General features: G+C 40.5%; 1 protein-coding gene and 1 long non-coding RNA gene across 4 annotated transcripts in view; one reads left to right on the forward strand and one right to left on the reverse strand.

Annotated features, from left to right (window-relative positions):
• Nucleotides 1–7,351: 7,351 nt before the first annotated feature.
• LOC119011646 lies at nt 7,352–15,770 on the reverse strand. Of its 3 annotated transcripts, none has more exons than XR_005072241.1 (3): nt 15,715–15,770; nt 13,617–13,852; nt 7,352–9,892 (listed from the first exon to the last, which is right to left on the reverse strand). It is a non-coding gene; the product is annotated as an uncharacterized LOC119011646 (long non-coding RNA). The 3 variants fall into 3 exon arrangements; XR_005072240.1 differs by lacking the exon at nt 15,715–15,770 and adding an exon at nt 15,033–15,169; XR_005072239.1 differs by lacking the exon at nt 15,715–15,770 and adding an exon at nt 15,033–15,149 and having other exon boundaries at nt 13,617–13,849.
• Nucleotides 15,139–27,986, forward strand: part of eif2b3 (eukaryotic translation initiation factor 2B, subunit 3 gamma) — a 30,201-nt gene continuing 17,353 nt past the window's right edge. The window contains exons 1-5 of the mRNA XM_037084951.1: nt 15,139–15,438; nt 16,803–16,968; nt 19,487–19,644; nt 26,122–26,281; nt 26,441–26,552. Coding sequence (XP_036940846.1) covers nt 16,821–16,968; nt 19,487–19,644; nt 26,122–26,281; nt 26,441–26,552 — 578 coding nt within the window. The 5' untranslated portion in view covers nt 15,139–15,438; nt 16,803–16,820. The remainder of the gene's footprint in view (nt 15,439–16,802; nt 16,969–19,486; nt 19,645–26,121; nt 26,282–26,440; nt 26,553–27,986) is intronic.

Below are 27,986 nucleotides of genomic sequence, written 5' to 3' on the forward strand. Positions count from 1 at the left end.
AGCGGTTGCATCGCTTTGGCTTTGCCAGGGATCTACGTGAGGATGCTGTGACTTGCTGTGCGTGTGTGTATGTGTGTGTTTGGGGGGGTGTGTGGAGGGTATTGTGTGTGTATAATGCAGAACTTGTAAGTAGCAACCAGCGTAGGAAAAGTCTACCGACCATCTCTCTCTCGTTCCCCCTCTCCCTCATCCCTGTGGGTGACACTGTGACATCCACCAGTGAGGCAGCGAGGCACGAGCGTGAATGGGTTGAAAGCACCGAGGTCAGTCACATCATGTCCAGAGAATATCCCCCTCGGAGCAGACGACGCAGACACTTTTTAATGATTGGTTTTACTCTCTGCAGCCCAGCTCAGGCATTCATTTCAGAAGTAAATGGGACAGGCATTTTTTTTTTTTCTCTCCGATCCATGACATTTTTAAGTGCAGTCCATTTGTAGCTAAGGTATAATGTTTAAAATCTGGAGCAAAAATATTATTTCATTAAAGATTTTCAAAATAAAATTTCTCTTTACTTTATTAACTCTTCACATAATGCAAAGAAGAGATTGACAGACATTATTATTTTCAAGTCATCCTCATTTCAAAGCTGCATCACGACTTCACCCAACAAATGAAAAAATATGTAAAACAATATCTATATCACTACATGAACAGATTTGATATAAGTGCACAGGGTAAGAGCAGAAAGCGCTGCACCTATCTCTGGTGCATTGAAAAGTTGTGCCAGCCTAATAGCAGTACTGCCACCACACCAGCAGAGGGTGCTCTTTCACTAGCTCATGCAGGAGCTGTTGTCCCCAGAGGCCAGCAAGAGTTTTCAGGTCTGCACTTTTCTCAACCTGATCGAAGGACTAACCTATTACTTATTACAGCCAAAGTGGCATTTTTTATCTTTTCATTTTTTTGCATTAAATATTCATAAGATTACAGGACTCCTGATCAAGTAATGGGTGTTTATTGGTGAAAGCAGGATAGGTACAAGAAGTTCTACAAGGTGACTGTAACTTAAAAAGGGGGTTTCAAAGGGGCTGTTTGTACGACAGGTCCCCCAAATAAATCACACTGTCAACAGAATGTGAGGAAACAACTGTGTTGATGTTATAGCAAGGGAGCCTGCGTAATGTGTTGCAGTGATGTCTACCGACGTTAGCAATCTAACGACCTAGCCACAGCCTGCCCCGTCTTGTAATACTGCTTTGTACCTCAAGAGGCAATAGTCTGATAGCCACATAGATTTTGCAGGTAGATACAGAAGCGGCAGCAAAAAGAATTCAGCAAATGTAAGGAGATATTTTTACTCCTGTTTTACTTGCTCAACAGAAGAATGCAACAATACAATGTGTTGAGGTTTCTCTCTTTTACCAAATAAAGACAAGCTGAACTGTCAAGTTAACTCATTGCAAAACACATATCATTCGACCCTGACACAAGCAAAAATTAAACCCACTAAAACAGTCTGGATTTGTCACAGTGAGGCTCTAAACGCCTCTTTTACCTGCTGCTTATGCCCGACTCTCTCTCACTACTGTCGCCTGCAGTGTATTCTCATCTCCGCGGATTCAGCGTTTTGGTCAGAGATCCTGTAAATCACCTCTGTACTGTATCCCCTGTTGCCAAACTTAAATTTGTCAGTCTTGGGGGCCAATCTGGTGTCCAGCTGTGTTCACTGGGTGGTGGCACAGCCTGGTGGAACTGAGCCCCGTGGGCCACGATGACTACACTCATGATCAGAGGCTGCAGAGTCTTGTCAGCTGTCAACTGAGCTAGTCTGTAGAGCCAAAGATATCTAGGAGAGTATTGAGCAGCATTACACAGTTATGCTGCCCCTTAAAGCTACATTTGAGTTCCAGCCTTTCTTATATATGACACCTTTAAAAATAAATGACATCTCCACTTCAGGCGGTGCACTGCAAGAGTTAGGGGGACTCAGCCTTCAAACCACTGAAGTCCAGGGAAAATGTTTAAAAGAGTGATAATTGCCAGTCGTGACCTTTCCATCTTTATTATATTCTTTATTCCTTTATAAGGAGCTGATACAGCCATAAAACCGAAGAACTTCTCATAATCTTTTTCATTTCATTTTACTTTGCAGACCAGACCACATAGGAGGTCTGTGTGTCCTTGAGTGTCTGTGTGCGATGGACCGCATTTGAAAATATGATTGATGACACCTCCTCTGTTCAAGAGAGGCTTGCATATCGAGATGAGAGGAGAACAAACTATATTAGCGGTCAAGGCCAGGAAACTTCTGTCACTCACGTAACCACAGAGGCCATTTTGAGTCCGCCACATGAATGGAGGCCTGAGGCTGCTCCACAAGTGTCTCATATAGGCTGATGTAGAGGAATGGAGGGAGTCATATATTAGCTCTGCGTGTGTGTCGCTTGTGATGTCGGGAGGAAGGAAGGAAGGAAGGAAGGAAGGAAGGAAGGAAGGAAGGAAGGAAGGAAAAAGAGAGCATGGCCAGAAGAGTGGCAGCTTCTTTGGATTATGCGATAAGATTCAATTTTGTGGCCAGGAAAGACAGGACCTGGCTGGGTAATGATGCATTTATTAGAACCATTTATCATTTTCTGAATCAAATATGTTAGAATGACTTTAACAGGCATGTATGACCTCCATTTGCCTACGAGGGCAGTTATCATTTCTTTGTGTTTTGACCTCTATATCTTACCCTTCCTCCATGTCATTTTTTATTTAAAACTAGTGCATTGCCCGTAGGAAGCATGCATTTCTATAGAAAAGTGGGAGGTTAAGTAGCTTTTTCATGGATGGCCAAATGAGGTTGTGTTTGAAGGTGGGACATCAGGGATATAATTGGCTGTTTTTGACTACTTTTGATTTGACCATTTTATTTCACCTTAAAAACTATTTACGTTGCCTTGTTTGGTGTCATTATTTTCAGCACAACCTCACATGTGTGACTGTACAGTTATTTTTTCATTTTGACATACTATATTAACACTATGGACCTAAAATCACAAAATAACAACAGAATAGGAAAAAGTTTGTTTTTTTTTACTGTGAAAACCACAAATATGTTTAATGAACCAACTGCATTAGTTATAATGCAAATATAAATAGTTGTTTGCTAAATTTGTGCATAAGTTTTTGAAATTTACAAAGTTATATGTAACTATTTACATCTAAATGCAGGCAATGCCTCAGGCTCAGGGCTCCTCAGCTCATTCCTGCCTGTTCCATATTCAGCAGTCCCCTCCTTGTTTTGACTCACAACACAAAAACGACTACAGTACACAATGAACACACTACATTACACACTAACTATACATTCCAAACACACTATATGTCACAAATCTCTCAATTCTCAAAACTCGCCATCTCTATCACCGCCTGCGTCCCTCACACAACTTCCTGTTCCTCAACAACCAAACTTGCTGCTTGCGGGCACTTTCGTGACAAAAGTCCGTTTTTTACGTTTATTCCTGCACCAAAGCAAACGTGACGGCAATGTTCGCGAAAAAGTGTAGCGGACATTATTTACCCTGAGTCCGGTTCTGGACCTGCCGGTGCGTCCGTCGACTCGGGAGGTGGGCCGTGGGGTTGGGCTAGCGGCTAGCAGCTAGCTACACAGGAACATCCACAGATTCCAGTTCCACTTTGTTGTCCTCGAGATCTCCTCAGACCGGAACAGACTTGGTCCGGACTCGTTTAGTCTCATTAATCCACAACAGTACCTTTAGATGCACAGAACGGGACCAAACCCCCGGCAAAATCCCGAACCAGCTCGCTCCGCTGATGGTTTAAATCGGCTTGTTTCTTAAGGTATGTCGTAGAGGTGAGCTCTGCAGTGACTCTGGTGCGCACGTGACTGCGGTGGCTCCGGTGGACAATGCTGCAGAATTTGTAAAGGGTTTATGAAATAATTTATTAACAGTATCATTGCCGTCCAAACAAATACGACGTGGCACCCCCTTGAACCAAGCAGCAGCCATGTTGAAACTCTCAGGCTCACAAACACACACACAGACATACAGAAATTCCTTGGTTTTATAGAGAGATAACTAATTGTGATGATGATTATTGTTATGGACCCCATCTCAAAATGCTGTATGATCAAATTTCATCTTAATAAATGACTATGGCGGCCAGCTACAATCAGCTGCAGTAGTTATATAGCAGTAGATACACAATCATTTGAGTAGTGGAAGAATAAGACTTCACTGCCACAGACGTTAGTGTCACATAGACAATACACATAACGTCAAACCTAATAGTTAAAATAAAAACGAACAAAGTGAGCTTTAGATACATTCACAGTCACCTCACCTCACTGATAATAATAAACGTTTCGACTGTATCGCGGTTACTTCACTCTCAAACCTCACGTCACGTCATTGAGCACAGAACATCTGACTTCTGCAAACAGCCTGAGTATCTCATCTTTTTATGTGGTGCAACTTTTCCATTTCATCCCCTCCAGAGCATAAAATAAAATTTGATGAGTAGCACTGAAAACGTTTGGCCCGCGTACTGCCGATGCTGCCCTTCTCCTCTCTCTGCACGAGTGTCATTCCAAATAGCGTCGGTGAATATTGCCATGTGGGAACAAAATGAACGCGGTGGGTTTACGAACGCCTCTAAAAGTGTCTTCACTGCCGTCCAGGGGCTGTGATTTATCCCCCCTCTCTCCGACGTGAGGCTGCACTACCTTTCGCTGAAACCAAATACTCTCAACATCTGGGGCAGACGGGAATATCTGTGTGTGTGTGTGTGTGTGTGTGTGTGTGCAAGCATCTGCGCCCATCTTCTTTTTGATACAGAAAACCTTGAAATGATACTCAGCCCCCCGCACAAAATTACAACATATTTCACAAGAAACAAGTCATTCAGATGTTTTTCTTTTACTCCCTCTGTATCTCATTCTTGATAAAACACACACACATATCCACACATATTGTTGTCTGTCCATGTGTGTCATCCAGATATGGGCTGATACTTCACATGCTGGTCAAACATTTCATTAATTAATTTCTGAGCGGGATTCTACTAATTGCAGATTGAGCGAAAGTGCGTTTTATGAGACTGATGCTCACACTACCTGTGTGTGTTGCAGCGCTGACATACTTACAAATGCCCACCAAGATGCACAGTAAATTATTTGTGCCCACTATTTTTCCTTGGACTGACCGATGCACAATCAGCCCTGTTGCCAACCGCACTGTCTTGTTTTGATGCTCAGCCTTGCTTTGATTAGCTTTCAATAACAATAGACCATTTTCACATGGTGGCCATCTTCCTGTGACATCACACTCAAGGGTGGGAATCTCAGATGCTGCACCGCTGTGGTTCAGACTGCATTTCATGTGAATGTACAGAATCTGACAAACTTTCATTCAGCTCCCTGTTTGATCATCAACTGTAAAATATGATGGACAGTGAAAATCTGGACGGATTTCAATAACCCATTCGCAACCACCCTGATGACCTTTAAGTTGTTGCTAGTTATTGTTCTTTTTTTTTTTTACACTTATTTTAGTTACGGTTACAGACTCTCTCCACGTCCCTATACTTTAGTCCCTATACAAAAAAAGAGACAAAACCCAAAGCAAATAAAGTTAAAGAAAGATATGATTAATAGGATTTATTTATTCCTTAATTTTTGTTTATAGATATCACAGTGATATCATTATGGTGAGTTTGTTTGGTCACAATAATCCCGTAAAGTAAATCTGAAATCCTGAAAGCCTTATGCCAAAGAACTGGAATCTTTTTTATTTTTAACTGATGATGGCATCAGATGAAGTCAGTCATTATTTCCTCAGGGGATCACGAACGTCTGCACAAAATTTCAGGGCAAACCACCCAACTGAGATATTTCAGTCCCAGCTAAAGCTGTGGACCAACTTACCAGCAGACCGACCGATAAAGAGCCGTTCATTTAGTGTGGTCCAAAAGCAGAAAGGATTTTGAAAAATACACATTTAGCCACCAATGAATATAAGGTCAGGGAGCGAATGCTTACGATTACAGTTCTCGACTGGCGTTGGCAGTAAACAATGCTGAAAAGCCCCCAACACCAAACTACTCGTACCGTATGTTAGCCAAAGTTAAAACACAAATAAAATGTAACTCCTAGCATAAAACAGCAGACCGTGAGTCAGACATGGACTTTATTCAACCAGGTAATGATGTGCTGAGACGTACTGGTGTTATCTGAATCATCAATTGTGCGCCCAGCAAATATGTGTATGGTCGTGTGTGTGTGTGTGAATATGCCTACGTGTGTGTGTGTGTGTGTGTGTGTGTGTGTGTGTGTGTGTGTGTGTGTGTGTGTTGTGCTATTTACTTTGTTTAACAGCCTCTAAATGCAAACAACTGTTTCCATGTATTTTATAGTGCCTGGCATTACAGTCCTTTGGGGGAAATAACACAGAGATTTGTGAAATGCTGGAAAGGCGTGCAGCACTATTTGCTACTGAATGGCTTTACTGTTATTTGGGCTGCGTTATTATAGTTTTACAGCACGAGTCTGATTTATATGCGAATAAAAGCATGGCCGGTGCCCCTATTCTTATGGTTCATACACGGTGCAGACGTTGTTATTCTCTCCGTTTATTTCAGTGTGTTGGATATCAGTTGATGGGGAGTGAGTCTGGGTCTGTAGTTAGTCCTTTACAGGCGCTAACGTAATCGGGCAAACACATTCACACTTACAGTCTGCTGAGTCAATAGTTCACTCCATCTGCATGCCTTTATACTGTGGGAGGATCCTGGGGGAAACCCACAGAGATATGGAGGAATATACAAATGGAGGATCATCGGACTCTGGTCAAGGTCTTTTCAGCCATGAATTGATCGTGCTAAACACTGATCCACTGTGCTACAACCACCAAATCACTGCCCAAATCACACAAAATGCCGATTTCTACATAATGTTGCTTTTACAAATTACTAATGGTGAAAGATAATGCAGACACATAGAGAATACCTTTGAATTACTTCAGTTAGATAACAACTCTGACAATGCATTCACACTTATTAAACAGAAAATGAAAATTGAAAAAAACAAACAAACATTATATTGTTTTAAACTCACATCACAGGGAATCATGGGAGCTGTTGGTTTCATCGTTCAACGACCGCCCTTGCTTATTAAAAATCAATCTGCATCACTCAGACAGAAATATTAAGGATATAATGTAAAGTTTTCTTCATGTTACATTAGGTAACATCCAGTTCATCACCCAAGTCATAGCAACAGGCGGATAAATGGAGTGAGGAAATCTAAATTTCTTGAGGTTCTCCTCCAAAAACATTTGGGATCAAGTAAGTACACAACTCAAAAATACAATATACAATATATAACAAAGATATAGTTGGTTTTCCACATTTTGAATGTCCTTGACCAGTGTTAGTCCTTTCAGAATTGAGCACGTACCATCTGTTTGTTTCTTAGGAAGTATGAAAGTGTGTGTTCCTCTCACCATTTTGTGCGACCTCCAACAGTTCTGTCAACATTCTCCCCTTTGCTGAATTTTCAACTTGCCCTCAATATTTGTTTCTGTGCTAACCTCCATGCCACAATGTTCCCAAACAGCTTGGATCCGGTAAATTACCCCCAGACTTTTTTTTTCTTTCTTTTTTCTTGTTGTTCTTATTTCTCTTTCTCCATTTTTTTCAAAACACAAACATCTCGGAAGCAAGCATGGGTGTTCCTCAGTTCATTGTTTCTACTCTCTCTCTCTCTCTCACACACACATACACACGCACACATCATGGACATGCACACACACCAGCAGACAAACACCTTAACCTCAAACCTCATGCTAGGTGCAGACAGGACCACACATACTGTCTGACACACAAAATGTTTGGAATGCTATAAACATTTATTTCGGTTGAAAAGAAGATTTTTGTGTGTGTGTGTGTGCGTGTGTGTACGTTTGTGTGTGCGCGTGTGCGTGCATGTGTCTGCACACTTTGTTTTTGCTGAAAGAGAAGGAAAGTTTAACTCCACATGTTGGCCACCAGATAGAAGGAGATCAAACATGACCAAATATTTTGGGTGTGTTGTCCATAAAACGGGACAGGTTTATATATAAAAAGAGCTAAACCCGTTGCTGAGTCATTGCTTACCCATGAAACATTTCAAAAAGAGAGAGAAGTGATTTACTAAAGCATCATGAATTGTTGCTCTCAGTGCTTTTAGACTCTTTGGGAGTTTGTTATTACAAAAGAGGAGTTGGGATTTTCTTTTTACTATAGAGCAGTTTTATCTTTCAATTTGTAATAGAGTTTAAATGCTAATCCTAACAGACATTAATGTGTTGTGCCATTTTAATCATATTGATTATTATATATGGACTCATTTTCCCCCCAATCATTGTTAGCACATCATTTCCTACCAATCAATCTATTCTAAATGAATTGGTGTTTCATTTGATTGTATTCAAACAAAAAGAAATACCTCTTCTTGTGTACATTATTACACCCAATTGATCCACAACACAAAAGCTTACATTAACATAATATAACATATATATGGTATAATATGAGCTACTATAGTGTTACATCAGAATAAGAAATACTTGTTTAATTATTGATGGAGATGGAGTGGCGGACATTCAGTGTTACAGTTGCGAATACTTCTAATACAAATATCACACTAGATATCAACAAGTTATTAAAAGGGAGGGATTACAAGAGTATGTCAGAATAAAATGCAGCATAAAAAAACAAAAAATATGCACATTAAAGTAATGATACGTGACTTGACAGGTCTGATGATCTTATTTCTGGAAGGTGATTTCATTTGGACTGATCTGAGAAAAATCTTTTCCCCCCAAACGCTTCCAGAACTTTTATTTGAAGGAGGTGTAACATCCTGAGGCAGAGAGTGTGGTCTGGACCTGCTCTATACAAAAACTGTCTCATCAACGTTTCGATGTTGTGCAAAATAAGAAATTGACTTGATTCAAATTGACGTGTTTCTGTTTTACAACATTTACAATCTCTAGACAAAGACCGTCAGTGTGTCTGTCTCTGTCTGTCTACGTGTGAGTCTTTTAGTGCCCATATTCTGTCTTGTGGACCGTCCACTCACTGGGAGGTCCCCCGACTACACAGAGCAAACATGTGGACAGACAGACAGACAGACAGACACACACACACACACACACACACACACACACTGAAGATGGGGAAACTGCTTTTTCAACATTGTGATAAAACCATGATGGGAGTCCTTTTCTCTCAGTTGTCCTTTGTCTCATATTATTGTTCCTTATGTTTATTTATTCCTAATATCTGTCTTTCTTCAGTTTAAACCTTTTTCTTTGTAAAATCTATCAATACCTCCACATCAGCCATACATATTCATACCACACATATACCATTGAGCCTGATCATAAGACGACAAACCCCTTTTGCATAACCTTCTATATATTTGAAGTTAACTCAAGTTAACATTTTAAGTTTACTTAAAAAACAACGTACGTGGAGTCAGGCAAAAGCTCGACTCCGTTACACAAGAGGCGATACTTCATTATCGCCTGCTGTTGAACATATACAGTAAAATTGCAGATCCTGATTTAGAAACTGAACCTAACGTTTCTTGAAAATGAGGCATTGTACATTTGGGCCGATACACGACAGCCAGGTACGAAAGAAGCAAATGTCAGGGAGACAGACGGGACTGTCCGCTAAGGCAAGTGAAGAGAGCAGCGGTTCATTTAAGAGACAGGTATAAAGACAACACTCACAGTTAAAAATTCAGTCGGACACACAGTTAGACACACAAGCAGCGAACAGAGAAATGTGCCAGTGCCTTGCGGCAGGGAGTCGCCCAGCTTTTCCCACTCTCGCTGTTCAAAACCCAGCCCAGATATTTCCTGGTTCTGACACCGGCTTGGCTCTCGGCTCGCTCCTGCATGTAGAGAGAAACGAGAGAAGAATTACTCCGACTGTTGCTTGAGTGAGAGAGAATGAATTTCAAGGTCTGGTGACGCAGACTGTTGAACTCTTGGAAGACAAAAAAAAAAAAAGCATTTATTTGTGAAAGTCCTTGGAAAACATGCCTCATATCACAGTTGTTTGGGTCGATGACACTTAACGCTTTGCAGCTGCTTTTTTAAGAAGTGATGGTTTTGGGGTTTTTCGCTCCAAAAAGACAATCACCCGTGTCTTGTAAAACCTTACATAACAAGAATGTTATGAGTAAACAATGAGAGAAAATACATTCGCTGTAATTAAACACACACACACGCACACGCATGGAAAATGGGATTACTGCAAAAAGAAAATATGCGCGGCATCGTTTAAGCAGCAGACCAGGGAGACATCTTTATCTGTGGCTTGTGTGTGTGTGTGTATGTGTGTGTTAATCTCTGACACTGGGTGAACGGGCCTGTTTTGGTTTCCACGGCAGCGGTGAGGGCCCCACAGTGCACTGGCCCTGGAAGTGGCGCAAACACAAACCACACTATAAGTATGCCTGTGTGTGTGTGTGTGTGTGTGTGTGTGTGTGTGTGTGTGTGTGTGTGTGCTTGCATGTGTATGAGACCACATTTGAACATCTATGTGCTGCAGTGCCCACCTCTAAACTCAGAGGGAGGCTTTGCACACACACACACACACACACACACGTACACGCCCCAGTGCGACTCACACGCGCACGCCCGCACACATACGCGCTCGCCTTGGCTCTGCTCCCTCCCTGGGTGGTCCGCGCTGCAAATGTTTATGATCTAAACCAAGCTAATCCAACTGGCTTGTTTCAGTGAATTGAGAATGATTTACAAGACGCGGCGACAGGGCCAAGGAAGGAGGAGGAAATCAGAGGGAGATCTTAGGGCTCCATTTTCAAGTCACTCTGCGACCAGACCTGCACACTTGTCTCCACGTCTGTTCTCAGGCCTATCCATCTGTTTCTGTCTTGCGGCGTTCCGTGTTTGTGTCTTTTTCATTTGCCCCCCCCCACCCCACTCATCGCCGAGATGGATGTCTTTATTTGACAAATTAGCCCAGCTTTGACGACATGCAAAAAACGCAAGGGATCAGTGGGTTTGCAGTTGCCTGTGAAGGCTCTCACCCTCATGTTCAACATTTCTTTTTTCCGCTGTTTCTCACAGACAAGAGAGGAAAGAAAACCTTAATCGCAATCTGTCTCTGTCTATCACACGCACTTATCTTCTTATAATGAATGTGTCAAATGAAGAATGAGATTAAGCAAAAGGAGTGTCTCTCTAACAACAAAAGAGATATGCTGTAACAATCAAGTGATTTATTGATTAGTTGATGTAAGAAAATGAATTGCCAGCTATTTAGGTGGTTTCAGGCATGAATATTCAGCATTTGGTGGTTCCAGAATCTTACATGTGAGGATTAAGGTGCCAATTAGCTCAGTTGGTACATGGTGTCCCATGTGCAGAGGCCTTGTCCTCGCTGCAGTGACCCCGGGTTCGAGTCCTGACCGGGGGCCCTTTGTTGCATGTCAGCCCTCCCCACATACTGTTTCCTGTCATGTCTCAAGCTGACCTATCAATAAAAAGCCATACAAAGTAGAACAAATGTAAAGATTTGCTGCTTTTCCTCCTCAGTGTGATAGTAGATGAAGAGTCTTTTTGGTTTCTGGACTGTTAGACAAAAGAAGCACTTTGGGCTCCGGAATTGTGATTGGCGTTTTTCACAATTGTTTGACATCTTTTACATGAAAAAAATGACTTGACATTTTGAGTCTCATACCCAGGATGTCAAATATTGATGCTTGGTTGCTGACCTACAGGCCCAAATCGTCAGTATTTGACAAGTTGGGATAAAGACTCAAAAATGTACTTTCTTACAAGTCGGACCTTTAAACAATGAATCCAGACAGTAATTGCTGATTAATCGATAATGAAAGTAATCATTTGCAGCAGCTCTATGTAGCAGCATGTGCTGGCACAGCCTCTTCTTTTATGGGAAGAGAATGAAATAGACGCCGTCATCCACCTTTTGTCTCTTTTACAGACACGTGCACGTCTTGTCATGCGAGCGCTCAGCGACAGCAGTAAAAACTGCAGCCCAGTCCTGCAGTTTAGCTGAATGTGGAATGTCTTGCACACTTCAGTGCTCTGTGGTAAACCAGCCAAGCAGTAATCTCTGTGAGTGTCAGTGGTTTGGGTTGACTTTTATTGCATCTTTGCCTCTTCTTTTTTTTTTTTTTTTTGGTGCCAGATCCCCCTTTTTTATGAAGAGAGAGGGATGCCACCTGCACACTGACAACACCTTGTAAACTGCGCGGGTGAAGAGGGGAAGCAGAAAAGCATAAAGGACCTTTCATAGCTTGAGGACACTGGAATGTATAATCTGTTACACTGATATTTACCCTGAGCTCATTTATAAATATTAATATTTGCAGGATAAGTGATTTCATTTGGGTTTACTTGGTTATGAGTGTAAATTCTTCTGAAAATGCCATCAGCTGGCCTGCAAAGTCAAATTATTAAGGTTGCAGTAGTTTTATTGGGAGAGGATTTGTTTTCAGTATCTCCTAATAAGGTAACAGCATCACAATTTGACATTTAAGGGTTTTATTTAGGTTTTACATTATGTAAGTGTGTTTGATCCACACTGGAGTTTATGTCTTATTGTGACTAAAGGGTTCACAGTCCCAGCACTGAACATCTCATGAATACATCAGAGATAAATTCAAGTGACCCCAGCAACGCCACAGAGAACGAAACAATTGGCTTTATTGATAATGTATTGATGACCTACAAAAAGCAGGAAGCGAAATGGCAAATCCGCTTATTAACCTCAATAAGCCTCTCAGTAAGTATGCAATTATGCTATTAAATGCACCAAAAATAATACCAAAACTAAATGTAGGCATTAACAGTGTATAGATGGATACTTTCCCAGTTGTTTTCCCAATTTATTTCTTGTTTATTCATTCATGTATTTAATTTATTACTGATGTACTTATTTGTGTATCATTTTGCTAAACGTAAATGGAAAAGAATAGGGGTGAAAAAATGATTAACGCAAAAAAAAAAATTGAATAAATGGGTAAATTAAATGCTATCCATTTAAAGAAGGGCTCCACCAACCGATTCTTTAACCAATAACCGAGGTCCTTAACTTTGGGCAGTGAGCAAAGCGTACTGATGAGATTGTCGCTGACACTGTGTTGGCTTAGTCTAATGTAACCATTGCAGCTTTCTTATTGTCATAAATGTGTTCTCCGTCCTGGCATACTGCCTAATGTCTCTGATCTGCGGATCGAGGAGGACATATTGAGATACTGTAATTGCCTGAATGTTTCTCTGGTTGAACATCTGTTATCCAACGCTTTCTTTGTCTTTCTGTATCTGTGTTCATGTATATTTCTTTCTATGTCTCTGAATCTTCGATCACTCCTCTCCTGGCTGTCTCCCTCTTCCCCAAGCTTCATTCTCACCTCTCTTTTCCCTTCATTACTGAAGGACCCCTTAGGAAGCTCTGTCCCTAACTTGTTTTCACTTCCTCTCTCTTCCTCCTCCAACATGTCAGCCCATCAGGCTCCCCTCCTCCCACTATTATTTTATCGCATTATTCTGGCATTCAGGCAACAACAGACGGACGAGCTTGTTTGTCTCCTCCTCTCCTCTTTCCCCCCTTCTTCTTCTTACCTCCTTTTTTCTCGCTCTTCTGGGTTCGAGCAAGCAGCACTGAGCAGTCAAGCTCATCTCCTGGCCAGAGCAAACAAAACCAAAGCCACATTCCCCGAGCTCAATTTGCTGTTACGTCTCAGCTCTGTGAATTGGGGGTTTTCAAGCTTGAAGTCTGGAGGAGTAGCTGGGTGGCTTCTGGCTGCTAATCTGCTCACACCACTCTGTGTATGTGTGAAGCCAAGGCATCACTTCTGCTATGGTCAAAAAGGGAAGAAAAGGCAGAAGATGTTAGGCTCTTTATTTGTTTCGACGTTTGGCTGCAGAGAGCAGCGGAAAAATAAAAAATCCAGAATGTGAACTATAAAAATGAATAACAACAACTCAAGAGTTGAGTCACTCATCACCTTTTTCTATCATTATGGTTGCACAGCTGGGTGAGAAATTGATTTATTTCCCAGGCCGTCAAACTTAAATGCTCATGATGCATAAGCAGATGATGAGTTTTCCATAGAGCGGTAATGCTGATGATGTTTTTTTTACCATCAACCAGAAATGATTGGGTTACTGGTGATTCTGGATGCCCCCCAGATTTTATGTAATGCTACACTGTATTTAGTGTGGCAGATTTTTCAGTATTTTTTTTGCATTAACATTTGCCTCTTTTACCATGATCATCAAGTTAAAATCTATGAAACAGTCCTTTAATGTTTTAATCTCAACAAGGTTCTATTTTGTTTGTCTATATTGTTTGTCAGCAAAAATGACGATGAATAAAGTAAGGGACGTTAACAAAATGTTTTAGTTTAATTCTGCTCTTGTCTCTTCTTTTATTATATATGTATATGTAGAAAAGTAGACTATAACCTTGTGTAGGTGACTATTAGAAACTTTAATATATTATATCTACTATTTATTTACTTACATTCCCAATGTATTTGAAAATGTAAACAGGTTATTTACAGTTATTTTATCCATTTTTTAAATGATCTGTCTTTTCTTTCTCTTATAGGATAGATTAAACCTCTGTGGTAACACATTAATAAATGGTAAATTTGTCACCAATTACACTTTAGTTAATGGCTAACAAACAATTGCATGCTTTATGAACCATTTTTTAAGGGGCACTAGAGTTGGAGAAGATTTATTTCAACTGTTACAACATTCACGAGGTAATAATACAAACTCATTATATTCTTGTTTTCCCTAACTGAATCTACTATCTGATTTGTTGAATTTAGTTTGTTTTAGCATTCAAAAAAATATATCAATGCACATATTTGTCTTCTGACTAACATTTCTTACCCACAACTACATAGCGCACCTGTAGGCAAGTGTAAAGGTTTGTAAACATCGATTGTAACTTTTCAACACATATTTTATAGTTCATGTTTTATAAAGCTTTTCATAATTTGTTAACAGAGAAATAACACTGACTTCTGTGATCTGTGAGCTGCAGTCGAAGGCAAAACTCCACTCGTGTGCAGAAATGCGGTAGGAACCATTGTACGGAGGAAGTCGTTTTCCACACGGACGTATTTCACCGAAAGCTCACAGGTGTCATCATCCCAAGCTAGCTGTTAGCTTACTTTTACGTGAGCTCTGTCAAAGAATTGAACGGATAATTGAACGTCTGCCTCCGCCGCTCATCTGGGCGGGTGTTTAGCTTCTCGGAGGACGCGTCCGGCGGCCTGTGAGCTGTCCCTGAAGCCGCTGTATCGTTCGGTGCTCCGTGCTAATCGTTAGCCAAGTGCTAACAACAGTGACAGCGACCAATTTAGCTGCATGCGTCCAACGCTGCTGTCATTTCGAGTGGCAGCGGATCAATTGGGATCGCTGACAGGTACATTTACACTCACTTTTCTCACATTGAGCGGGTCAACATGACATTTTTTCTCCCTGTTAACGCCATGTGTGAATTCAGATGTTTCACTGAGTGTCCATATGCCACTGTACCGCTGATTGTGTCAGATAACGAAAGGAGTCAGTGCTGTGTGGATGACCTGTCTGATTTTAACATGATATAAAAACATTTTAGGGGTTGACTTATGATTTTCTGTGCCATATTTGCAAAAAACGACCATGCTTGCATAATCTAAAGTGAATCTATACTACCCACCTGTACAGAGAGCACAACACACGGCTTACAAGTGTCATCTTTGTTAGTAACACTTCTCAGGGAATACACAGAAATGAAAAGATGGGTGAGGTGATGAGGTGATACTTATTATACAGTGTAATTTGGTTGTATGAATCAGGTACAATCATTGTAATTACAGTGGAAAAAATTGCAATGTCACTGGGTAAAAAGGGGAGTAGCCTGCAAATTAGGCATTTTTGAGGAAAGGACAAATAAAGCATACCTTTTTTGTAAACACTGGTTATAACAAGTAAAAGTAAAAAACAAAAAAACAAAACAAAAGATAATAATGGTAGGACCAACACATTAAATTGCATCTCGCTTAATCTGTTGTTATAGTCTAACTGAGGAGTTCAAAGGGGACAGCAGTCTGATTTACATACTTTAGTCATATAGTGTAATTAAAATGTTTTAAATGGTAATAATCTCTAGGCTTTGCATTAAAAATTAGCTGTTTTTTATTCACATCTATATTTGTGTCGTTAAGTATTATGTTTATGTGTCTATGTTAGTTTAAATTGCTGCCACACCAATGTAACCATACACCTCATCACACACAATGTTAAAACCCATGTTCATCATTTACCTGTCATATGAGTTTTGAGAGATATTCCAAAGTCCCCTTCCTCACCTGACTGTATCCTGTCTTTGTTACATATTCTCACTGTAAAAAATGTTACCCCACAAATTATTTAAAGGTCTCACATGATATTATCGTTTTTCCTAATTTAGGATTTTAGGACTAAAATGTTGCGTCTTCACTCCTTTGATGACCATAGTCCTGTTAATCAAACACACAGATGTTTTGGCTGTGCCTTCTTTGATGTGAACTAGTCCTTTAGCTTAAATGTTTAGTCACTAAAGCATGTTAAAGTACATATAAAACCACAGTTCACAGCACGTCGTGTTTTCCATTTCTTTACCAACAGAAGTATCAAGTGTCTATTCAACTTTATGTCTTTATATATGTCTGATATACAAGCACCTGTATACACACAGCAGTTTTTAAATCTAAGTTGTCAGGTAATGTGAGTGAATCTATCTGTTCATCTCCGTCTCTCTCTCAGGCGATCCAAGCAGACATCATGGAGCTCCAGGCGGTGTTGATGGCGGCTGGTGGGGGTTCTCGTATGACTGATCTGACATACAACACCCCCAAAGCAATGCTGCCTGTCGGGAACAAACCCCTCATGTGGTACCCGCTGAACCTGCTGGAGAGGATGGGCTTTGAAGGTGAGAGCATAGTTTTTCATTGAAGTACTGGTGTTACAACCCCTATTACCACTACACCTGCCTCAGTTACAGCTACCAATAAGACTGGATATAAGGTGGTGGGTTATTTGTGTTTTCAGCTTACCAATGGATAATGTATCAAGAAATTCACTGCACTTTATGTTGAAAATGATGCAGCCCAGATAGTCCTCTTCTCAGGACTTTGTGGGGCTGTACAGACTGTGCTTGGCTGACAGTTTCCTCCCACTTTCCTTTTAGTTACATTTAGATAGCTGAGTGATTATCTTTAGACAAGCAATTTTATTTCATGCAGGGCTGATATTGTAATATTCTCCTTGTTAACGCCCAACATTAATTGGATGTGATGGTAGTAGCCACATGTGAGCTGTTAGCCCTGCATTCACACTGTGTGTCAGTGGCAGGGGTGGAAAGTGTTACAGGAGTGCGCTGGCGTTCTCGCTTGGTTTCCACATAAAATGTAAAGACGCAAAAATACAGCCAGCACTTCGAGTCTAAGTTTAATGTGGCCCGCTTGGAAAAGCTGGAACAAAACGTGAGCAAACTTCATCTTAGCATTAATGTGGAAAGACGACCTTTAAGAGAAGAGATCCCCTCCTACTCAGATACAAGGACTAACTGTTTGTCATTTTGAACATAAGTACTGATTAGGTAAAGCTGTTGGTTTAAAGACCCTAAGAGAGTAAGAATTTAAGGTCTCTCAATTTTTTACATTTACCCAAATAATTAAAGACAAACTGATCTGTTCAGTTTTATCATTTTGATGTAGCAAGGACAGGATGATAGAGAAGATGTTTGACTAAACACAAATTACTCAACTGATGGAAATAAAAAAAAGTGCAAATCATTGAGCAACCATTGAACTACAAACTGTATTTCAACAGACAATAACTTCACTATTGTGATGGATGAATTGCAGAATATGATGTTGCACGTTTCCTTTACTTGCCTGGGCAAGTTTGAAACTGAAGCAGATGGTAGCCGGCTCCCAATGATACAGTGAAACAGAGACTACTGTAATTGAAATTGGTTAACAGTGTGTGTGTTAAAACATACTGGATAAGGATATGGCGTATATGTTGTCCCATATGCACCTTGTGAACTAATTTTTGCAAGTGTTTGAAATCTCCATTTCAGGGTTCTTTTAAAACATTAGTGTATATTTGCCACTATATACATTTCGGAATAATTTTACTCCCTAATAGCAGCACTGATATCGGCCCCAAAAATTGATTAGAGGTTGGGTTTTAGTGGTCTCACTGTTCAGTACTTTGTGTTTTATAGATTTTGTTTTGGCAGACTAGCAGTCAAAGCTGTGGTCAAATGGAGCTGCTGTGTTAAATCTATATAGTGCAGTATTGAAAATTGTGATAAGGGTGAAACTGGTAAACACATTTAGTTTTAAAATGCCAGAGGTCTCAAAATGTGTGGGGGAAACTGGAAGATATTGGTGTTAATGCTAATGTCAACTACAGTGATTTCATGTATGCTCTTGTAAAAAAACCTGCCTAAGAGGCACCAAAACTTTCATGAGATGATTATATGGAAAACCTGGAACACGAATCATTCATTGATCCTTTACTAAGGCACTATTTCAAGTGACGTGCTCTTTAAACAAATTATAACCGACCTGATAAGACATCAGACAAAAAAGAAACGGGCTTTGGCTCTTTGTAACATTGTGTTCCTCTTGTTTTATGTTTTTAAAATCTGACTCAGTACATTTCTATTCAAAAATCAAAAAACGGCGAGTACACTTGCAGATTTCCCAGAGCCACATGAGGTTGCTCCTTTCACTGCATAAAAAGTATTAGGTTTACAGCTCTGCTGTTTTTATTCCAGTCGTGCTTTCACCAGCTTGTCATCACATCAGAAGCCATTGTCAGGTGTGCATTTCCTGTCTAGATTTACAGTCCAGATTTTTTGCCTCTCGTGCTGCAGCCTGCAGTAGGTCCAGAAGCTCGGGGCTTATAAAGGGATTTGTTGCAGTGTGCTGTTCTTGCCAGTAAACAGGGCTGTTTGTTATAAAAGCCTGTAGGTCCTCACTAGCCTAAATAAAACTAACGTTCTATACATAATCATCCTGTGTGGCCAGCAGTTTACTGTGTGCAGCCAGCTAGCCAAAGCCCTGCAATTTGGTTTTACTAGGCTGACACAGCTAGAGTGAACAAATGCCCGGTAGAGAACATTTTATGCAGACAAGGATAATTAAGGCAGACGGACTCTGCAATGTACTGGATTCATAAAGTGGTGCAGTAATGTTATAACCAACTTTATAAAAAGCAGGCCAGTGGTCTTAGTCTGATGTACAGCTCAGGATGTGTCATAGTCAAATGGACATTGATTTCTTCTTCTTTACATTCACCAAACAGGTTCCCCTTTCATTCAAGAAAGGATCTGAGATAGCCACAGACCATTATTTTTTAAATTCTTCTAAATCAAAATTCTTTACTAGTGCATGTAATGTCTGATATGTACTTTTTGTGAATTTTGTCATCAGAGGTGATAGTCATCACCACCAAAGAGGTCCAGAAGATGATGAGCACAGACCCTAAAATGAAATTGGACGTGAAGATGAAACTAGATGTGGTCTGTATCCAGGAAGACGGCGACATGGGCACCGCAGACGCTCTCAGGCACATCCAGCAGAAGATTAAGGTGTGTGTGTATTATTTTTGTGATATATTGTTATATCATCAATTGCTTGGGTGTGTAGCCAAGGTCATGCCAATTAAATCATATTGTTGCCCTTTCAAGGTTTATTTCTTTAAGAAAGGCAAGCAAATGTCTAGATTAGGACCTTACACAAATATAATATGTATTTTTGGTCTTTAGTTTTGATATTTGATTAGAAAAGATAAAAGATATCTCCTTAATGTTTCAGTTCAAGGACAGTCAGGTTTCATTGTCATGAAATGAAAAAAGCTCAAAATTTAACAGATTTAATTTGGTTTAAATGGGTAACCATGTGACTTTTTAAACCAATCACCTTTCAACTCTTTTTTTTTTATATGACAAGACTTCCATTTCCCCCCTGCTCTGCACAGGGTCTCATAATGAGAGTGTGTTTTTTGTTAAGCGTCATCCTCTCTTGAGCAGAAAGGTTGGGTTGGAGGTAGAGTTGAGAAAAATGATTGAGGGGGAGGTTTAGGTGGGCGTTTTGTGTACTGCCTGGTGACCACTGATCCGTGCCTTTGCCTCCCCTGAATGGTCAGAGCTGCTGAAGTGCCTCATTTCACCTTTTTAAAATACACACAAACATGCACAGGCACACACTTTTGCGCATGCTGACATGGTATCCGTGACCCCCAACCCCAATTTCCAGACCCCCTCTGTATCCTGCCTGCTGATCCCTCCATCCCTCCCTTCATCCGAGTCTCTCTAAACAGATGAGGTCATGGTTGAGGCTCAAACTCCCTGTGCTGCCAGTTTACCCGGTGCACCATTTATTCTCATCCTGTAGTCATGAACATCTGTGCAGCATTTGTGTTTGGGTATGTTTTGGTATATGTCGTCCCTCTGTATATGCCATGGTTCTGACTGACCTCCTGTTACCATGAAGGCATGTTTGTATGAGGGTTTGTGTAGTTTAGGACCGTTGAAGTATTTCTGAATCCGTTTCCCATGTTTATTATTTGACAATCAATGATTGCACAGGTCTGGCTTAGTATTGTTGAGTTTAAGGAGATCTGTGCTTTATAGAGCAATTACTGCTTCCTGTTTGGATTCTGTACTCCTAATTTCTAGGGGTAGGGGGGATATTGATTTCCCTAATTATCCCAATTATTAGCTTCAGTGACTCTCTATTAATTTGCAAACACCATAAACTAGCCTAACCTACCATGTAGCAGAAATGAAAAGGCAGAAAACACAAGAACACACAGCTGTGATGCTACGGAGAGGGAAAATGATTCAACCTGCCCAAACTACAGTGAAGCCAAGCTTTTGGATGCTTTTTCTGTGTAATAATCTCCTGGAGAATGAGCTTGACATGACTCATTCAATATGCAAGATTTTACGAGTATTTTCAGACTCTCAGTGCAATGCAATGTGTACTGAAACATTAAGGATTTGCTATGCTGCAGTATAAAACATCAATGGCAGGCGGGCTGAATAGAAAATAGCGTATGGGAGGAGCATGGTGTTTTTTTAGAAATTTGAATACAAAACTTGGTAGCGTCTTTATTGGGTCAAAGGTTTATGTTGAATTATACCCAAGAATAAGAAATAAATAATACAATTGCTAAGAATTCTCACTCTTGACAGTCTCGGGGAAAAAAATCTGTTAAAAGTACCTTCAGATACCTTCTGTGTTTAGATGTACCACATCCAACGTGCATTGAACGCATAAGTGTCCTGCCACAGCCGCTCATTACATTGTTCACAGCAAAATCAGTTGGCTTTGCTTTTGAAAAAGAGATCTATCAGGGATTTAAAATGCTGAATTTGTTGCGACAAGTGAGTTTTAATGTTTTTTCCTCCGGTATTTGAATTTGTCTGTACAGATTCTTATTATTCTCTACACTCAAGAGATTTAAAAGATGCATAGTGTATGTTATAGCGCAAACACACACACACACACACACACACACACACACACACACACACACACACACACATACACACACTTGAGCAGGACTAGCTCCAGCATGCTCCCATTGAGAATAGTAGAGTTCCTAATCCTTTGAGCAGCCAGCTAGATTAGAGGCATTGAGTTACACACTCACCCACTGGAGGGTGATGAGTGAGGAACTGTAACCATGGCCTGCCAAATCCCTGCACGGAGATCACTCAAACTGTCAAACTGATGCATGAGTACAGTATACACACACACACACTCACTCATCTCTTTACACAAACACCCTCCCATGAGGGGATTTGGTGTAACCTATCAAACAAAATGCTTACAGGAATCCGCGTACACTCTGTGCGAGCAGAGCAAGGCCATTCCTCATGATTATTGAAAAGAGAGATTACAAGCAGCATATTTTATTTTGTTCACTCTTCAAACAGTGAAGTTGCACAAAGGTGGAGGAACATGCCTGATTATGACTGGGGTCTTTCACAATAAGCCAAACTAGTGAAAGGAGTACTTAACATGTGCTTTTTACTTTGTATGCTTAAACCCGCTTTGACGTTTTTATTATCGTTCGGACTTAATCACCTGGCAGATGAGTGTATGCAGGTTAAATAGAACTATATATACACATTTGAATTGGTGAATCAAAGGTTCACTTTTGGTCTAAATATGTAAGTCAGCTCGTAAGACTCGGGACAAAAGGTGAAGAGAGAGAGGGGCGTGAGAGATGGAGCTGAGGCTTTCCGTTTGAGAGGGACACAGAGAACATACTTAGACTTGCTCTCCACCTTCAACCCCATCAAGCTTTTTTTGTCTCCTTATGGTGACCGACTGAAGTCCAAGGTTAATGTTGGCTAATGGTAAAAGTGGCCCACATTGTTTTTAGGTCAATGTGACATGAAAATAGTTAGGTGGTATTCTCTTTATGCTTGCTGAACAAATTAGTCAAATAGTCTATATTCATCACATTGCACCATCTTGGAACATGCTATTCAGTTCTCACAAAACATCCGTGAGCACACGTTCGGTTCTCTCTCATACACAATACCAAAAGAGAAGAGGATAGCAGGGTAAATAGAGTTTTCTAAAAAAGTTGGGACTCTCTTTAGCTATGTGGCCAGTTGATTTGTTTATTCCTGGTGTTAATCATTTGCACTGGACTCATACTTTACAAGCTGTTTGCAACAGTTTTATATTAAAGGGATACGTTAAAGTTGGAAAAAACAACTGAAAGCTGCAGACTTGGGTGTGGAATTTTAAGAACTAGTAGTTGTCCCTTTTGTTTCTTGTTAACAAAGCAAAAATAGATCTTGATGGCTCTTTAATTTGTTAAATATTGGATTTAGTACAAGCGATGATAGATATTTAGTTCTTGCACATGTTAAACTCACTCAAAAAAGGCCATTATCATTTCTGTTTTTGTTTTCTTAGAATTGCCTCATGTGATGTGTTACATGTAAAGATGGTGCAGTTCACCTCAGTTTTATATACATTAAGGGGATAGATAGAGTATAATTGACGCTATTCACCCATGAAGATCAACCAACCGAAAAACTTTAATGGGAACAACTTAAAGCTACATAAAGCTGCAGACTTGGGTGTTGATGCACAGCGGGATAAACAATACCAGTATGTTTGTTTCTTGTTAAAAAAGCAAGAACATTTCTTAATGGAGCTTTAATTTGAAAAAAAAAATGTTGATTTAGTATAATTGATAAAAGATATTTAGCTTGCACCTTAAGCAATAAACACTTCACAAAATCCTTCTAAAAAAAGAAGAGGGGAGAGAACAACCACTTAAACATTATTGGACTATGACACAATCCTACCCATCAGGCAACCCATAAACAAAAAATGGCACAATTACCATATATACAACGTTTTTGTTAAAGTGGGTCATGATTGTGTAAGCAGTAGTTTCAGGTTGATGTCAGCCACCGCAGGGACAAGTGTGCATGTGTGGTTTTGTGTCCGTCAGTGTGTGTGGTCCTGACCTGTCCAGAGATCATGGCTGTTGAAAGGCCAAAGTGTCTCTGTCTCTCCAGCTGACTCCACTCTGCTGTCGCCTGAGTGTGTTGGGATCATGCAGGCGCATGTTTTTTTTTTTTTTTCTTTCTTCCCCCCTCTCCATTTGTGTGTGAGTGTGTGCACTGCGCATACTTGCGTGCTCTGTTTCTGAACATGTGTGCGAGCTCGCCTGTGTGTGTGTGTGTGTGTGATAGAGGGAGAGGAGAGTTGAAAGGTCTCGGTGTCAGCAGATCTCCTGCAGACACCTCCAGCTTTGCAACGGCTGCTTCCTGTCGCCAGGTCCAGACCAGGTTATGCCGGGAGTTACCTCTAGGTCAACTACATGACCCTTGACCCCGCTGATAGCAGCCATCTACACACCGACACATATACAGAACTCCACTCGGCTCCTCAACATTAAGCCACAGTGCTCATTACTGAGGAAATCCAGTGAAATCTTTAATCTTTTGTAATTTCCCCAACCCATAATCCATGTGTTTCAAATTGACTGACTGGTAATTTATACTTATCAGACCTTAATATTATATTTTACTGACCAGTGTAAAAGCATGTTGACATGTGCTTATTTTAGTGAATGCCATAAATTAAGTTTTACCAGTATTTTGGCGATGAAGCCTTTTCCCCCTTCAGTCTGTCCTGCGCTCACTCACTCATCTTTTATCACAGTAGTTGTTGATTTTATGCTCATCTGTTTTCTTCCTTATTTAATGCTGGCTCCCCTCCTCTCTCTCACTCTTTCTTTTCCCTCTTCCCTCCGCCAAAGACAGAGTAAAGATGTCTCTGTCATTAAGGCGGCTGGTGCTAATGGTGGGATTAGTTCTCATGCTGACAGCCTTCATCACCGGACAGACAGAGGGATACCGCACACAAATGTGGGCGCTCCCACATGTAAACACACATACACACTCGCAGACATGTAGCATCAGTGGAGACCAGTTAAAATGACTGATGGCTGGTTTTGTGATCTCTGTCGTTGGTGGTAGCGTAAGTGATATGTCTGAGGAATTCACAAGCTGTGTTTTGATGTACAGTTTTAAACGTATCTCGGTTTCCATGTCACATAGCTGAAAATAGTTTGAGTTTTAGTTTATGATGGGAATAATCGTGGGAGGCCAGTTTAGAGCAAGAGCGTGTTTTGTCATTTGACTACGGGAAGTCAAGCACCAAAATATGTGTTTTCTTCAGTCATTGTGATTTTAGAGCTGTGCTGTTGTTGGATCAGCTCATAGGAAGGCTCTCAGAGTCAGCCAGTTTCACTCTTTGTTACAGAGGAACGTAGGAAGTTGTTTATGTGACATTGTGTCAGTTTCTGCCAGGAGAATCAATCAACTGTGTGTGGGTACAAACATATTTGGAAATCTGCAAGGTTTTGAGGTTGTCTTGACTTATTTAGCCAGCCTAAGGCTGTTTTACTTTGTTAAAACTGTATATGTTATTTCTCGTAGCAGAAAGGCCAGCTACTGTTTCAGAGAAGCCAGTTTTCTGTTCTTTGAAACTTAATTTATCTTTTTAAACATCACAAATGGATCCTTTATTTGTGTTATTATGGACTTAATAAATCTTACAACTAGTTAAATATGTTTATGAATATATTTTATGATTATCTGTATCTGTCTTTTTGTGTCTAATTGCTGATAAAAACATGTTTTTAGTAGTTGGGATTAGTGGAGTTCCTTTAGTTTTTAGTTATCGCCCTCATGGATTACTAATAATCAGTATAAGTTAAACATATTGGTCGACACAATACGTAATATACCTTCACCATGTCTCAACTTTTCATTTTCCAGTGATTTGTTTGAATTCTTTGCCATGGTGTCTAGCCAGGCAACTCAAGCCTTTTATAATAAAGCGCACATCCAAACAACAGAAATGGATCAGCTGAGAAGAAACAGACACATTCTTAAACAAAAACAATGAAACGATGCAGGATTTATTACTCGCTGTCCTCAGAGTTGAAGTCGCTTTAAAACAGGTTGTACAAGTGTTTGTGTGGAATTGGCTTGAATATAAACGATGCTAAACTTGGAAGAGCTCCCTGCTGACCAAGTTATTCCTTCTTTCTCCCCTCTCTCTCTCTGTCTCTCTGTCCATAATTCTGTCTCAGTGAGCCGGTTTCTGTTGTGAATATTGAAAATGACACAGTCCAAACCTCGCATGTCTTGAGGTGTTTATGTGGAGCATTGTCGCCACATTAATTTATGTATAGTCTACATGCATGACTGTCATGAGTGAGCAAACCTCGCTTTGTAAACATACCTCACCAATCAAACTGTCTGTCATGTATTTCTCTTCTTTTGTGGGCTTTTATGTGGGTGTGTGTGCGTGCGGGGTGACATTGGAAATGTCTTAAAAACCACAACAGGTGGGAGGATTTTGTTCCAAAATAGCAAACAAGCCAGAAACTCAATATGAAAGCCTGAAATTGCTTCACTTGTTGATGTAATCCAAGTCCAAAGAGCAGATCTTGCATGTTGAGGTCATTTTGTCTTTATTTACGCTATTTTTTTCTTTCCAACCCCCCTTCTCAGACGGACATCCTGGTGGTGAGCTGTGACCTGATAACAGACGTGGCGCTTCACGAGGTGGTCGATCTGTTCAGAGCCCACAATGCAACGCTGGCCATGCTAATGAGCAAAGCCCATGAATTCACGGAGACAGTCCCGGGCCAGAAGGGCAAGAAAAAGACAGGTAATGGGAAAAGTGAATCACAGGAGATGAGACTGTTTGCATTAATTACCTTTTACCATGTATGACATGATTCTTATATGAAAGAATTAGCTGTTGTCAGTTACTGTTAGTCTCCATTATTTTGTGCTCAAGTTAAACATCGTGTATGTTTTTCCCCAGCTGAGCAGAGAGACTTTGTGGGCGTGGATCAGACTGGGAAGAGGCTGCTGTTCATGGCCAATGAGGCCGATCTGGAGGATGGGCTATCGATTAGGAAGTCTATCATGAGGAAGTAAGTAAATTAAAGACGTATTTATTTAATGTATATTGTCTCTTTACCTCTTCCAGTATATAATTATGCTGATAGGATTGATTTAAGTTTTCCCATTTTTGAGGAATCCATCTGCATTGTATCTCTCTCCACCATCATACAGCGGAGGTGGATGGAATTTAATTTATGGTGCTGTTCGAAAAATCACATTTAAAAGCATCTCTTTTCAGTATCACTGTCGCAACAGACCATGTCGTGGACAGCAAGGTACCTCTACTGGAAATTTTCTCTAAAGTCATGGCCGACTATATTTTTTGATCAGATATTCTGGCTCGGCTTGACTCGGTTTTGACTCAGCAGGTCATCACAGCGCAACAGGAATTTGCATTTTCATTGCAACAGTGCTCCCTTCTTGTGTCTTTAACTTGAGACACACTTGTTTTATGTTGAAGTCAAGAAGTGGCTGTGAATACTCTTCCTCCCTTTCATACTACGGAAGAATAGCCGCTAACAAAAGTCTTCTAATCCGGTTATAAACCCGTTTCATTTCCTATAAATTCTTTGCCATAAATGTCCCTTGTTATTTAGTTATTTTAAACTTTTTAATCAGGAAATGGGTTTTTTTACCAGCAGTAACTTAACTCAACTCCCAAAACGGCTCACACAGTGACGTCTCGCAGTTTAGAGACTTGGAGGAGAGGCAACACATTTTTTATATCCGTCATCACAAATTTGATCACTCGTAACTAATTAACAATAATTCCATACGTTGCTAAGCCTGTGCAGTATATTGTCATTGGAAGACTCGAATCACGAGGTCAGCAGAGATCAGTGTTAAGAATTTGACTGATGGTAAATATCTTCTGCACATCTGTAGTTTCTAGTCAGGAGAGCAGATGTTTTGGTTTCTAATCAGAGTGGGTATGTTGTAGGCTTAAGGTTCTGTGGCTGGTGTGTGGGATTTTTGTTACAGGAAGAGTACTCTAGGTAGGTTTTCGTTTCTGAGTCCTAAAATGCATGTATGTGTGAGAGCGGGTGTTTTGGGAGCTCGTAAATACTTCATGGAGCCAAAGCCACTGTAAATTCTGGCCAATAAGAGGGGGGCCAGAGCAGCTGCTTGCATGCTTCCCTGCACAGGGAAATCTTCAGACACACACACACACACACACTGACACACACACACACTCACTCTGTCTTTTTCGAACACATACAGCAATGCTTATATGAACACTCACAGACACGTAACATGACCTCCAGGTGGACATTGATGGAGGGAAAACAGTCACACGTTGTCACAGTGTTATGGAAACACGAGCCCACAGCTAAACATTTATGGCTTAACATTGAAGGACTTATTAGGTTTAAATCACCTCCGATCATTTATACGCACACACGTCACACAGCCACATGAAACAGATTTCACTTGACACACAGTATTTATAGACTCAAGTTCAT

This window comes from Acanthopagrus latus, chromosome 21 (assembly GCF_904848185.1).
Source record: "Acanthopagrus latus isolate v.2019 chromosome 21, fAcaLat1.1, whole genome shotgun sequence".
NCBI lineage: Eukaryota > Metazoa > Chordata > Actinopteri > Spariformes > Sparidae > Acanthopagrus > Acanthopagrus latus.